The sequence below is a fragment of the Oncorhynchus tshawytscha genome, linkage group LG08, assembly GCF_018296145.1.
Source record: "Oncorhynchus tshawytscha isolate Ot180627B linkage group LG08, Otsh_v2.0, whole genome shotgun sequence".
NCBI lineage: Eukaryota > Metazoa > Chordata > Actinopteri > Salmoniformes > Salmonidae > Oncorhynchus > Oncorhynchus tshawytscha.
This window is the reverse complement of record NC_056436.1, coordinates 87,634,084-87,649,564: the sequence shown is the minus strand read 5'-3', so window position 1 is coordinate 87,649,564 and position 15,481 is coordinate 87,634,084. Positions and strand designations below refer to the sequence as shown.

The window sequence follows — 15,481 nt, the reverse complement described above, 5'->3', positions numbered from 1 at the left end:
TGTATCTAATATGATGTACCTAATACTATGTATCTAATATGATGTACCTAATACTATGTATCTAATATGATGTACCTAATACTATGTATCTAATATGATGTACCTAATACTATGTATCTAATATGATATGATATGATATAACTAGTATTATTAATATTACATAATATAATAGTATATACCTAATATGATGTACCTAATACTATGTACTTAATATGATATACCTAATATTTTTAATATATTTTTAATATGACATACCTAATATAATAAACCTAATAGTATATACCTAATATCATAAACCTAATATGACATAGTTAATATGATATACCTAATAGTATGTACCTAATAGTATGTACCTGGTCTATGTCTCTCTGACTCTGATCTCTGACTCTGACTCTGATCTCTCTGACTCTGGTCTGTGTGTGTGTGTGTGGTATCTCTTTCTCTCTGACCCTGTGCCTGTCCCTGTGTTCAGTAGATGGAGGTTGGAGTGATTGGTCTAATTGGTCTGAGTGCGGAGTGGACTGTTCCATGTGGCGCAGTAGAGAGTGTACCCAGCCCTCGCCTGGCACCGGGGGCAAAGACTGCCAGGGCATCGACCTCCAGTCACTCAACTGTACCAGCCAACAGTGTCTACAGAGTGAGTATTAAACATATTTCCTGAATATAGACACACACACACACACACACACAATCTCTAACTTCCACTGTTTTTCCACTCTTCACCTTACATCAATATACACGTTTATTTGAATGTTGCAAGTAGATGTCTCCTTCTCTCTCTCTCTGTGTGTGTCTGTGTGTGTCTGTGTGTGTGTGTGTGTGTGTGTGTGTGTGTGTGTGTGTGTGTGTGTGTGTGTGTGTGTGTGTGTGTGTGTGTGTGTGTGTGTGTGTGTCTGTGTGTGTGTGTGTGTGTGTGTGTGTGTGTGTGTGTGTGTGTGTGTGTGTGTGTGTGCGTGTGCGTGTGTGTGTGTGTGTGTGTGTGTGTGCTGTGTGCGTGTGTGTGTGTGTGTGTGTGTGTGTGTGTGCGCGTGTGTGTGTGTGTGTGTGTGTGTGTGTGTGTGTGTGTGTGTGTGTGTGTGTGTGTGATGTGACATTGTAGAACAGCCATGTCTGATGTTTGATGCTCCCTCGAGTCGTTAAGTACATTTAACTCCTCTAGTGTTTAGTTATGACTAGGGCCTGTTACAGTGAGCGTGTTACCACCACACTGGCAGTCATGAGTCATGATGGCAGTCAAATTCCATGTGATCGTTTAGCTCTTAAAATGAAGCACATTAAGTCGCTTTACAATGGGTGTAGAGCCTAACTGGCATTACATAAGCAGCGAGGGAGTTTCAAGTTTGGGGAAGTTAATTTTCACCATTAAAATGCACCTTTATAATGAAATGATTACATGTATAATCGCATTTGCTGTCACTTTTGAGAATGGTGTTTTTTCCAAGATAATTGATTGTAGCCTACTGCAGTGTGCACATTGTTGCGCTTGTATTTGTGAAGAAATAGACGAATAGTTTATCAACATTTTAAGCTAAACGTTCTGATCTATTCCGTCAGCCACATTGCGTAAAACAGTTTTTTGATTCTAGTAGTTGTATTAATTTTACAGATCTATCGCATCCCACAACTCTCCCAGACTATGTTTGGAATATTTATTTATCGCACAGAACAGAATAGGTCGACTTTTGTACTGTGGGGGATAGTAGATTGACATAGGCTAGTGCTTTTGCCGTTCGTTAGGACTACTCATCTTCTTGGCTGACAAAAAGTAAATGTGAACAGTTCTTCCGTTATCTTCAATATGTGTAGTTGCATCCTCGACGTGTCTGTCTTCACGTGTAGCCTGTGAGAAGGACCTGCTCATGTGAAGGGCAGTGGCTAATAAGAATTGAGATATCAGAGAGAGATATGTGATGAGAGGTGCTTCACTAAGCCGGGAAGAAGAGAATTAATATTATATTCAGTCCAAGGTCACAATGCCCACTGGTTGCAAAAGGCCTGGATTTTTTTTAGGGGGCATTTTTGGCCACACAAAAAAGATGCTGCCCGGGAAATGCAAGGCATTATCAAGTACTTGTCAAATTGTGAATGAGAGACTGATGAAGTGTGTCCAGCCTGTGCAAAAAAAACTAAACAAAGCAGAGCTCATGCCTTTCATGAGACTTTTTTTCAAATCATCATTAGTCTCATCATGCAGCCTTAGAATGTATTCAAAATCGAAACATATAGCCCAACATTTGTATAACAACTAAAGTCACATAAATAACTCTAAATTAAACTTACAATAGTTCCTACATTTGAAGTCTGAAGTTTACATACACTTAGGTTGGAGTCATTAAAACTCGTTTTCAACCACTCCATATATTTCTTGTTAACAAACTATCGTTTTGGCAAGTCGGTTAGGACATCTACTTTGTGCATTGACAAATAATTTTGCCAACAATTGTTTGCAGACAGATTATTTCACTTATAATTCACTGTATCACAATTCCAGTGGGTCAGAAGTTGACATACAATAAGATGACTGTGCCTTTAAACAGCTTGGAAAATTCCAGAAAATGATGTCATGGCTTTAGAAGCTTCTGATAGCCTAATTGACACCATTTGAGTCAATTGGAGGTGTACCTGTGGATGTATTTCAAGGCCTACCTTCAAACTCAGTCTTTGTTTGACATCATGGGAAAATCAAAAGAAATCAGACTTCAGAAAAAAATTGCAGAATCTCCACAAGTCTGGTTCATTCTTGGGAGCAATTTCCAAATGTCTTTTCTTAATATCATGTTTCTTTAGACCTGTCTAAAATAAATAATGGATTTATTGTGAAGTTGTCGTCTACATTGCATGGATTTATTAGACTTTTTACAAAGGTCTGCATCAGTGGCTTGTAGTCAAGGGCTACACACAGTCAGCCATGGGCTGAAAGGCAGATTGACTGAAAAGGGATAAAACACCTGTGTTTCTACACCGTGCTTCTACACCTGCATTGCTTGCTGTTTGGGGTTTTAGGCTGGGTTTCTGTACAGCACTTTGAGATATCAGCTGATGTACGAAGGGCTATATAAATAAATTTGATTTGATTTGATTTGATTTGTTTACTGCAGATCAGAGCAGGGACTGTTATAGAACCCCAGTGTTTACTGCAGACCAGAGCAGGGACTGTTACAGAACCCCAGTGTTTACTGCAGATCAAAGCAGGGACTGTTACAGAACCCCAGTGTTTACTGCAGATCAAAGCAGGGACTGTTACAGAACCCCAGTGTTTCACGCAGATCAAAGCAGGGACTGTTACAGAACCCCAGTGTTTCACGCAGATCAAAGCAGGGACTGTTACAGAACCCCAGTGTTTCACGCAGATAACGTGTTTAACGCAGATCAAAGCAGGGACTGTTATAGAACCCCAGTGTTTAACGCAGATCAAAGCAGGGACTGTTAGAACCCCAGTGTTTAATGCAGATCAAAGCAGGGACTGTTAGTGTTTAACGCAGATCAAAGCAGGGACTGTTATAGAACCCCAGTGTTTAACGCAGATCAAAGCAGGGACTGTTATAGAACCCAAAGCAGGGACTGTTATAGAACCCCCTTGTTTCAGAGATCAAAGCAGGGACTGTTATAGAACCCCCTTGTTTAACGCAGATCAAAGCAGGGACTGTTTAAACCCCTTGTTTAACAGATCAAAGCAGGGACTGTTATAGAACCCCAGTGTTTAACGCAGATCAAAGCAGGGACTGTTATAGAACCCCCTTGTTTAATGCAGATCAAAGCAGGGACTGTTATAGAACCCCTTGTTTAACGCAGATCAAAGCAGGGACTGTTATAGAACCCCTTGTTTAACGCAGATCAAAGCAGGGACTGTTATAGAACCCCCTTGTTTAACGCAGATCAAAGCAGGGACTGTTATAGAACCCCCTTGTTTAACGCAGATCAAAGCAGGGACTGTTATAGAACCCCAGTGTTTAACGCAGATCAAAGTAGGGACTGTTACAGAACCCCAGTGTTTAACGCAGATCAAAGCAGGGACTGTTATTATTTCCATTCGAGTCTCAATACCGAATAACACCTTATTCCCTACTTAGTGCTCTACACTGTAAATCAAGGATAGCTTAAATCCCAGTGTTAAAACATTTAGGGTTAAATTGACTCTACTGGGAGTTATCTTAACACTCAACAGAGTGATATGTTCCATGGCGATAGTGCTGATAACTGGAGTTGATTCAGACAGAGTACTTTTAACTCCGTTAAGAGTTACAAATGACAGGGAGTTACATCCATGGAGTTATCCACCGATGTTGGATGGATCACATTGTCATATTTCCCAGGATGCTCTGTTGTAGGTTCATAATTAAAATAGTTTGTTTCAATATCTTTTATTTTCCCATTTTACATTGATTGTTTTTATCTTTACGCTACGCAAATATAGGAAACATAAAAACAAATATTTAAAAAAAATGCAATCTGTAGGTGGTTGGATTTATAGCAACCATTAGTGAGATAGTTATACCAGTTGACATGGTGTTGGTGGTCTTGAGCTACTGTGTTTTCTTCCCTTCGCTGACAGGCATGAAATCGTGTTACATTTGACTCCAAAGGAGTTTTTACTGTGTACCTTTGACCACAGGCCATGGGATTGGGGTGTCATCTGAGACACCATGGGAATGGGGTGTCATCTGAGACACCATGGGAATGGGGTGTCATCTGAGACACCATGGGAATGGGGTGTCATCTGAGACACCATGGGAATGGGGTGTCATCTGAGACACCATGGGAATGGGTGTCATCTGAGACACCATGGGAATGTCATCTGAGACACCATGTGTCATCTGAGACACCATGGGAATGGGGTGTCATCTGAGACACCATGGGAATGTCATCTGAGTGTGTCATCTGAGACACCATGGGAATCTGAGACACCATGGGAACGGAGTGTCATCTGAGACACCATGGGAATGGGGTGTCATCTGAGACACCATGGGAACGGAGTGTCATCTGAGACACCATGGGAACGGAGTGTCATCTGAGACACCATGGGAACAGAGTGTCATCTGAGACACCATGGGAGACACCATGGGGTGTCATCTGAGACACCATGGGAACGGAGTGTCATCTGAGACACCATGGGAACGGAGTGTCATCTGAGACACCATGGGAACAGGGTGTCATCTGAGACACCATGGGAATGGGGTGTCATCTGAGACACCATGGGATCGGGGTGTCATCTGAGACACCATGGGACACCATGGGAACGGGGTGTCATCTGAGACACCATGGGAACAGGGTGTCATCTGAGATACAATGGGAGATAGTATCCTGTTATGAAACCATGAAAGGGGAACAATAATAACAGAATGTATCTGTCCGATGCTGACATTGGTGTCATCTGAGATACCATGGTTGAATGAGGATGGATACCATGGGCAACAGTGTGTCAGCTATACAGGGCCAGTGAGTTAATATCATGGGAACAGGGTGTCATCAATCATAATCTGATTAATCAGTTGTGAGATGATTTCCTGTTATGAAATCACAATATGAAGATACAATAGAACTGGAAAATGAACACAGGGTTGTCTGCCCTAATAGGGGTTCGGTCTAAAGCTTGTTAGGATGGGTTCCTGCTGTCTAAAGCTTGTTAGGGCTAGTGAGTTAATATCCAACATCAATCATAATCTATTAATCAGTTGTGAGATGATTTCCTGACAATCACAATATGAAGATACAATAGAACTGGAAAATGAACAAGGGTTTGTCTGCCTAAAGCTTGTTAGGGCTAGGGGTTCCTGCTTTCTAAAGCTTGTTAGGGCTAGGGGTTCCTGCTGTCTAAAGCTTGTTAGGGCTAGGGGTTCCTGCTTTCTAAAGCTTGTTAGGGCTAGGGGTTCCTGCTTTCTAAAGCTTGTTAGGGCTAGGGCTTCCTGCTTTCTAAAGCTTGTTAGGGCTAGGGCTTCCTGCTTTCTAAAGCTTGTTAGGGCTAGGGGTTCCTGCTTTCTAAAGCTTGTTAGGGCCTAGGGGTTCCTGCTTTCTAAAGCTTGTTAGGGCCTAGGGGTTCCTGCTTTCTAAAGCTTGTTAGGGCTAGGGGTTCCTGCATTCTAAAGCTTGTTAGGGCTAGGGGTTCCTGCTTTCTAAAGCTTGTTAGGGCCTAGGGGTTCCTGCTTTCTAAAGCTTGTTAGGGCCTAGGGGTTCTGCTAATATTTAACTTTCATATATTCACAAGTGCAATACACCAAATTAAAGCTTAACTTCTTGTTAATTACCCATCGTGTCCGATTTCAAAAAGGCTTTACAGGAAAAGCGCACCGTATGATTATGTCAGAGCAAAAAGTCACAGGAAAACATACAGCCATTTTCCAGCCAAAGAGAGGAGTCACAAAAAGCAGAAATAGAGATAAAATGTATCGCTAACCTTGGATGATCTTCATCAGATGACACTCATAGGACTTCATGTTACACAATACATGTATGTTTTGTTTGATAAAGGTCACATTTATATCCAAAATCTCAGTTTACATTGGCGCATTATGTTCAGTAATGTTGTGCCTCGAAAACATCCGACGAATTTGCAGAGAGCCACATCAATTTACAGAAATACTTATCATGAACTTTCATAAAAGATACAAGTATTATGCACAGAATTATAGATATACTTCTCCTTAATGCAACCGCTGTGTCAGATTTCAAAAATGCTTTACGGAAAAAGCAAACCATGCAATAATCTGAGTATGGCGCTCAGACAAAAAAACAAGTCATACAGATACCCGCCATGTTGTGGAGTCAGTAAAAGTCAGAAATAACATTATAAATATTCGCTTACCTTTGATGATCTTCATCAGAATGCACTCCCAGGAATCCCAGTTCCACAATAAATGTTTGTTTTTTCGATAAAGTCCATCATTTATGTCCAAATACCTCCTTTTGTTAGCGTGTTTAGTAAACAAATCCAAGCTCATGAGGCGCAGGCAAGTCCAGGAGAAACTTCAGAAAGTTATATTACAGTTAGTAGAAACATGTCAAACGATGTATAGAATCAATCTTTAGGATGTTTTTAACATAAATGTTCAATAATGTTCCAACTGGAGAATTCCTTTGTCTTTAGAATTGCAATGGAACACAGGTCGCTCTCACTGCCACGCGCGTGATCAGCTCATGGCACTCTGCCAGACATCTGGTTGAAACAGCTCTCATTAGCCCCCACTTCACAGTAGAATCCTCAAACAAGGTTCTAAAGACTGTGGACATCTAGTGGAAGCCTCAGGAAGTGCAATATGACCCCATATACACTGTGTATTCAATAGGCAATGAGTTGTAAAACTACAAACCTCAGTTTTCCCACTTCCTGGTTGGAATTCTGTTATACTCACAGACATCATTCAAACAGTTTTAGAAACGTCAGAGTGTTGTCTATCCAAATCCAAATCTATGAATAATATGCATATATTAGCTTCTGGGCCTGAGTAGCAGGCACTTTACTCTGGGCACGCTTTTCATCCGAACGTGAAAATGCTGCTCCCTATCCCAAACAGGTTCTAAGTACACCGATGTAACTCAGGCAACTGAATCTCCTATAGCCTCCTATAGCAAAGCTGTTGATGAGTCGGGTGGCATTGATCTGTCCCAATCCAACTGACAGATGTTAAGGACAACTCTGTGGCCCATAGGAGACTGGAGGCTCGCAAGACATAGGGGATCGGGGTGGAAGTCTGGCCACCCTTCATCTAGCCAAGAAGATCCAATCCAGCTATCAAACCCCTTTCCCCGCTTGAGACGGACCTACCAGCCCGGGAGTCAGCATGTATCCTGGGTGTATATAATCAGCCGGTGGCCACCCAGTGGCACCCTCCCCCACGGCCACCGCAGTTCAGCAAGTCGCTTCCCCTTTAGATTCCATCACTACCACCACCATCATTGTGGGCAGCTCGATGGTGAGAGATTTTGGCCTGCCTACGATCTGTGGACCGACCAAAGTCCACTGTCACCCACTGTCATCCACTGACAGACAGGGTCTGGTAGTGCTCCAGTCCCAGCAACATCAAACTGTTTTAGAGACTGACAGACAGGGTCTGGTAGGGCTCCAGTCCCAGCAACATCAAACTGTTTTAGAGACTGACAGACAGGGTCTGGTAGTGCCCCACCCAGCAACATCAAACTGTTTTAGAGGCTGACAGAGAGGGTCTGGTAGTGCTCCAGTCCAAGCAACATCAAACTGTTTTAGAGACTGGCAGACAGGGTCTCGAGGGCTCAAGTCTCAACATCAAACTGTTTTAGAGACTGACAGACAGGGTCGGGTTGGGCTCCAGCCCCAGCAACATCAAACTGTTTTAGAGACTGACAGACAGGGTCTGGTAGTGCTCCAGTCCCAACATCAAACTGTTTTAGAAGATGACAGACAGGTTCTGGTAGTGTCCCAGTTCTCCCTGTCAGAATAACCAACAGAGGACTTGGGATTACTGAGCACAAAGTTGATTGGATGTTTCTCACCGAAACATGGCTGTCTTCAGACTGTAGTGCCCCCCACGGGACTACAGCTTTTCATAAGTAATTGACAGTTGTTTGGTAAGAACATATATATTCACATGTAGCTAGAGTCCATTCTCGGAAAAGGTGGGCGGGGGGACAGCCTCTATTTTTACTAAAGCTCTTCAGCTGTAAGGGCATTGTGTCTGGCAACGTTAGGTCTTTTGAGTATCTATCTATATATATATCTATACTGTTTAAATGTCAGCCACCAGAGCTGGCTATAACACTGCCTCACTTTATTTACTGATTTATCTGAACTATTGTCTATTGTCCTTGAGAACTAGTATATATAACAAGCCAGACGGGCTAATATTCTAACTTCATCACAATTAATCTGAATAATTTTAAAGTGCTCTTCTCGACCGTTTGATGGCCTGATAAATCCTAACCCCTCAAAACTATGTGAACTTTGTTTTAGAGATTGGCAGACAGGGTCTGGTAGGGCTCCAGTACCAGCAAAACTATGTGAACTTTGTTTTAGAGATTGACAGACAGGGTCTGGTAGGGCTCCAGTACCAGCAAAACTATGTGAACTTTGTTTTAGAGATTGGCAGACAGGGTCTGGTAGGGCTCCAGTACCAGCAAAACTATGTGAACTTTGTTTTAGAGACTGGCAGACAGGGTCTGGTAGGGCTCCAGTACCAGCAAAACTATGTGAACTTTGTTTTAGAGACTGGCAGACAGGGTCTGGTAGTGCTCCAGTACCAGCAAAACTATGTGAACTTTGTTTTAGAGACTGGCAGACAGGGTCTGGTAGGGCTCCAGTACCAGCAAAACTATGTGAACTTTGCTTTAGAGACTGGCAGACAGGGTCTGGTAGGGCTCCAGTACCAGCAAAACTATGTGAACTTTGTTTTAGAGACTGGCAGACAGGGTCTGGTAGGGCTCCAGTACCAGCAAAACTATGTGAAGTTTGTTTTAGAGATTGGCAGACAGGGTCTGGTAGGGCTCAGTACCAGCAAAACTATGTGAACTTTGTTTTAGAGATTGGCAGACAGGGTCTGGTAGGGCTCCAGTACCAGCAAAACTATGTGAACTTTGTTTTAGAGATTGGCAGACAGGGTCTGGTAGGGCTCCAGTACCAGCAAAACTATGTGAACTTTGTTTTAGAGACTGGCAGACAGGGTCTGGTAGGGCTCCAGTACCAGCAAAACTATGTGAACTTTGTTTTAGAGATTGGCAGACAGGGTCTGGTAGGGCTCCAGTACCAGCAAAACTATGTGAACTTTGTTTTAGAGACTTGCAGACAGGGTCTGTAGGGCTCCAGTACCAGCAAAACTATGTGAACTTTGCTTTAGAGACTGGCAGACAGGGTCTGGTAGGGCTCCAGTACCAGCAAAACTATGTGAACTTTGCTTTAGAGACTGGCAGACAGGGTCTGGTAGGGCTCGTACCAGCAAAACTATGTGAACTTTGCTTTAGAGACTGGCAGACAGGGTCTGGTAGGGCTCAGTACCAGCAAAACTATGTGAACTTTGCTTTAGAGACTGGCAGACAGGGTCTGGTAGGGCTCCAGTACCAGCAAAACTATGTGAACTTTGCTTTAGAGACTGGCAGACAGGGTCTGGTAGGGCTCCAGTACCAGCAAAACTATGTGAACTTTGCTTTAGAGACTGGCAGACAGGGTCTGGTAGGGCTCCAGTACCAGCAAAACTATGTGAACTTTGCTTTAGAGACTGGCAGACAGGGTCTGGTAGGGCTCCAGTACCAGCAAAACTATGTGAACTTTGCTTTAGAGACTGGCAGACAGGGTCTGGTAGGGCTCCAGTACCAGCAAAACTATGTGAACTTTGCTTTAGAGACTGGCAGACAGGGTCTGGTAGGGCTCCAGTACCAGCAAAACTATGTGAACTTTGCTTTAGAGACTGGCAGACAGGGTCTGGTAGGGCTCCAGTACCAGCAAAACTATGTGAACTTTGTTTTAGAGACTGGCAGACAGGGTCTGGTAGGGCTCCAGTACCAGCAAAACTATGTGAACTTTGTTTTAGAGACTGGCAGACAGGGTCTTAGTTTTAGGACTCTGGTAGGGCTCCAGTACCAGCAAAACTATGTGAACTTTGTTTTAGAGATTGGCAGACAGGGTCTGGTAGGGCTCCAGTACCAGCAAAACTATGTGAACTTTGTTTTAGAGACTGGCAGACAGGGTCTGGTAGGGCTCCAGTACCAGCAAAACTATGTGAACTTTGTTTTAGAGATTGACAGACAGGGTCTGGTAGGGCTCCAGTACCAGCAAAACTATGTGAACTTTGTTTTAGAGACTGGCAGACAGGGTCTGGTAGGGCTCCAGTACCAGCAAAACTATGTGAACTTTGCTTTAGAGACTGGCAGACAGGGTCTGGTAGGGCTCCAGTACCAGCAAAACTATGTGAACTTTGCTTTAGAGACTGGCAGACAGGGTCTGGTAGGGCTCCAGTACCAGCAAAACTATGTGAACTTTGCTTTAGAGACTGGCAGACAGGGTCTGGTAGGGCTCCAGTACCAGCAAAACTATGTGAACTTTGCTTTAGAGACTGGCAGACAGGGTCTGGTAGGGCTCCAGTACCAGCAAAACTATGTGAACTTTGCTTTAGAGACTGGCAGACAGGGTCTGGTAGGGCTCCAGTACCAGCAAAACTATGTGAACTTTGCTTTAGAGACTGGCAGACAGGGTCTGGTAGGGCTCCAGTACCAGCAAAACTATGTGAACTTTGCTTTAGAGACTGGCAGACAGGGTCTGGTAGGGCTCCAGTACCAGCAAAACTATGTGAACTTTGCTTTAGAGACTGGCAGACAGGGTCTGGTAGGGCTCCAGTACCAGCAAAACTATGTGAACTTTGCTTTAGAGACTGGCAGACAGGGTCTGGTAGGGCTCCAGTACCAGCAAAACTATGTGAACTTTGCTTTAGAGACTGGCAGACAGGGTCTGGTAGGGCTCCAGTACCAGCAAAACTATGTGAACTTTGTTTTAGAGACTGGCAGACAGGGTCTGGTAGGGCTCCAGTACCAGCAAAACTATGTGAACTTTGTTTTAGAGACTGGCAGACAGGGTTTGGTAGGGCTCCAGTACCAGCAAAACTATGTGAACTTTGCTTTAGAGACTGGCAGACAGGGTCTGGTAGGGCTCAAGTCTCAACATCAAACTGTTTTAGAGACTGACAGACAGGGTCTGGTAGGGCTCCAGTCCCAGCAAAATCAAACTGTTTTAGAGACTGGCAGACAGGGTTTGGTAGGGCTCCAGTACCAGCAAAACTATGTGAACTTTGCTTTAGAGACTGGCAGACAGGGTCTGGTAGGGCTCCAGTACCAGCAAAACTATGTGAACTTTGCTTTAGAGACTGGCAGACAGGGTCTGGTAGGGCTCCAGTACCAGCAAAACTATGTGAACTTTGTTTTAGAGACTGGCAGACAGGGTCTGGTAGGGCTCCAGTACCAGCAAAACTATGTGAACTTTGTTTTAGAGACTGGCAGACAGGGTTTGGTAGGGCTCCAGTACCAGCAAAACTATGTGAACTTTGCTTTAGAGACTGGCAGACAGGGTCTGGTAGGGCTCAAGTCTCAACATCAAACTGTTTTAGAGACTGACAGACAGGGTCTGGTAGGGCTCCAGTCCCAGCAAAATCAAACTGTTTTAGAGACTGGCAGACAGGGTCTGGTAGGGCTCCAGTCCCAGCAACATCAAACTGTTTTAGAGACTGACAGACAGGGTCTGGTAGGGCTCCAGTGTGAACTTTGCTCCACATCTAAATGTGACGGGTTTTTCGGCATATTTCAGAGAAAAGATAAGAACCAAAATAGGATGAGGTATCAGTCAACCAAGACCTGATGAGAAGTTTGATGATATGTACCCTAGCCTACCATGCAAAGGCACTAAGGAGTTCTTTTCCCTGGTTGCCACAGACATTCTCAGGAAAGTGACATCACAATTCAAGCCTTCTTCCTGCCTTCTCGGTCCAATCCGTCACCTTCCAGTCAACAACCTTGTTCAAAAACTGTTTTTAATTGCATATCTGAAGAGTTGCAAGCTATTGTTAATCAATCCCTGTTCACAGGCACTTTCCCCACGGCACTAAAACTTCTATGGTGAAACTTCATCTGAAGAAAAGCATTCTAGATTATTCAGATTTGAGAAATGTTCGGCCAATCTCCAACCTTCCATTCTTAAGCAAAATTCTGTGTGTATTTGTGTTGACTATGCATATATGATAAACAGAGAGTAGCAGCAGCGTAAAGGAGGGGTTGGGGGAGGCACACAATACAATAGTCCGGGTAGCCATTTGATTATCTGTTTCAGGAGTCTTATGGTTTAGGGGTAAAAAGCCTTTTTGTCCTAGACTTGGCACTCCGGTACCGCTTGCCATGCGGTAGGAGAGAGAGAGAATAGTCTATGACTGGGGTGGCAGGGGTCTTTGACCATTTTTAGGGCCTTCCTCTGACACCGCCTGGTATAGAGGTCATGGATGGCAGGCAGCTTAGCCTCAGCAATGTACTGGGCCGTACGCATTACCCTCTGTAGTGCCTTGCGGTCGGAGGCCGAGCAATTGCTGTACCAGGCAGTGATGCATCCAGTCAGGATGCTCTCGATGGTGCAGCAGTAGAACTTTTTGAGGATCTGAGGACCCATACCAAATCTTTTCAGTGTCCTGAGGGGGAATAGGTTTTGTCATGCCCTCTTAATGACTGTCTTAGTATGTTTGGACCATGATAGTTTGATTGTGATGTGGACACCAAGGAACTTAAAGCTCTCAACCTGCTCCACTACAACCCCCTTGATGAGAATGGGGACGTGCTCGGTGCTCCTTTTCCTGTAGTCCACAATCATCTCCTTAGTCTGGTTACGTTGAGGGATAGGTTGTTATTCTGGCACCAACTGGCCAGGTCTTGTGTTATTGTGTTATTGACTGTATGTTTGTTTATTCCATGTGTAACTCTGTGTTGTTGTTTCTGTTGCACTGCTTTGCTTTATCTTGGCCAGGTCCCAGTTGTAAATGAGAACTTGTTCTCAACTAGCCTACCTGGTTAAATAAAGGTGAAATAAAAAATAAAGGCCTCTGTCTCCCTATAGGCTGTCTCATTGGTGATCAGGCCTCCCACTGTTGGTATCCCTGTAGGCTGTCTCGTTGGTGATCAGGCCTACCACAGTTGTGTCATCTGCAAACTTAATGATGGTGTTGGAGTCGTGCCTGGCCATGCAGTCGTGGGTGAACAGGGAGTACAGGAGGGGACTGAGCATGCACCCCTGAGGGGCTCCAGTGTTGAGGATCAGCGTGGCAGATGTGTTGCTATCTACCCTACCCACCTGGGGGCGGCCTGTCAGGAAGTCCAGGATCCAGTTGCAGAGGGAGGTGTTTAGTCTCAGGATCATTAGCTTAGTGATGAGCTTTGAGGGCACTATGGTGTTGAACACTGAGCTGTAGTTAATGAATAGCATTCTCACGTATGTGTTCCTTTTGTCCAGGTGGGAAAGGGCAGTGTGGAGTGCAATAGAGATTGCATCATCTGTGGATCTGTTTGGTCGCAATGCAAATTGGAGTGGGTCTAGGGTTTCTGGGATAATGATGTTGATGTGAGCCATTACCAGCCTTTCAAAGCACTTCATGGCTATGGACGTGAGTGCTACGGGTCTGTAGCTATTTAGGCAGGTTGCCTTCGTGTTCTTGAGCGCAGGGACTATGGTGGTCTGCTTGAAACATTTTGGTATGACAGACTCAGTCAGGGAGAGTTTGAAAATGTCAGTGAAGACACCTGCCAGTTGGTCAGCGCATGCCTGGAGCACACATCCTGGTAATCCGTCTGGCCCAGCAGCCTTGTGAATATTGACCTGTTTATAGGTCACTCACATTGGCTACGGAGAGCGTGATCACACAGTCATCAGGAACAGCTGATGCTCTCATGCATGCCTCAATGTTGCTTGCCTCGAAGCGAGCATAGAAGCTCGTCTGGTAAGCTCGTGTCACTGTACAGTTCGCGGCTGTGCATTCCCTTTGTAGTCTGTAATAGTTTGCAGGCCCTGCCACGTAAGACGAGCATCGGAGTTGGTGTAGTAGGATTCAATCTGTTCCAGTTCTACATTATATTAGGAACTATTTAACCGGTCCCTTGGTGAACATAACTCAGAGAAAATACATGTCACACAAGGCTTCAGTTTGCCCCTTTGCAGCGTTATCAGAAAGCACAGCATTAATTTTCACTGCTCCGCGGTTGATGCACAACTTTGCTTTTTTGTGTCACCTGAGGATTTTAGCTCCACTGATAAATTAGACTGTTAGTGATTTAAATACCTGGATGGCTCAGAATTTTCTCCAGGTAAATCAAGACCGAGGTATTTATTGTTGTAGCAAAAGCAGAGAGAGAGAACCTGGCCGCACACATTAATTAGGTAATAAAGATGAAACCCCAGGTAAAAAACCTTAGGTGTTATTTTAGAATCAATTTCAAATCACACATTAGGAATGTGACCAAATTGCTTTTAAAATCATCTGAGGAACATTGCCAAGGTGCGACCATTTCGTTCTCAGGTCGAATACAGATAGAGTCCATGCTTCTTTACAAGCAGGCTTTACTACTGTAATGTTCTCCTGTCTGGTCCACCCAAGAAAGCCATTGGCCAACTGTAAAACATACAGAATGCTGAAGCACGGGTACTGACCAAGACCAGAAGGAGAGCACACATTACACCAGGTAATCTATGCACTGGCTGCCTGTGAGGTTTATAACTAATGTTAAGATTATTATATTGGGCCCCTCCCCCGAGTGGTGCAGCGGTCTAAGACAGTGCTTGAGGCGTCACTACAGATCTGGGTTCAATGCCAAGCTGTGTTGCAGCCGGCCGCCACCGGGAGACCCATGAGGCACAATAAGCCCAGCGTTGTCTCGGTTAGGGGAATGTTATGCCGTCCGGGATGTCCTTGTCCCATTGCGCTCTAGCGACTCCTGTGGTGGGCCGGGTTTCCTCCGAACACACGCGCACGCACACATAATCTCATACGCACACACACACATG

General features: G+C 44.4%; 1 protein-coding gene across 1 annotated transcript in view; it reads left to right on the top strand.

The window, feature by feature from the left end:
* Positions 1-15,481, top strand: part of LOC121847038 (netrin receptor UNC5A-like) — a 275,293-nt gene that overhangs the window by 126,295 nt on the left and 133,517 nt on the right. The window contains exon 6 of the mRNA XM_042326336.1: positions 473-637. Coding sequence (XP_042182270.1) covers positions 473-637 — 165 coding nt within the window. The remainder of the gene's footprint in view (positions 1-472; positions 638-15,481) is intronic.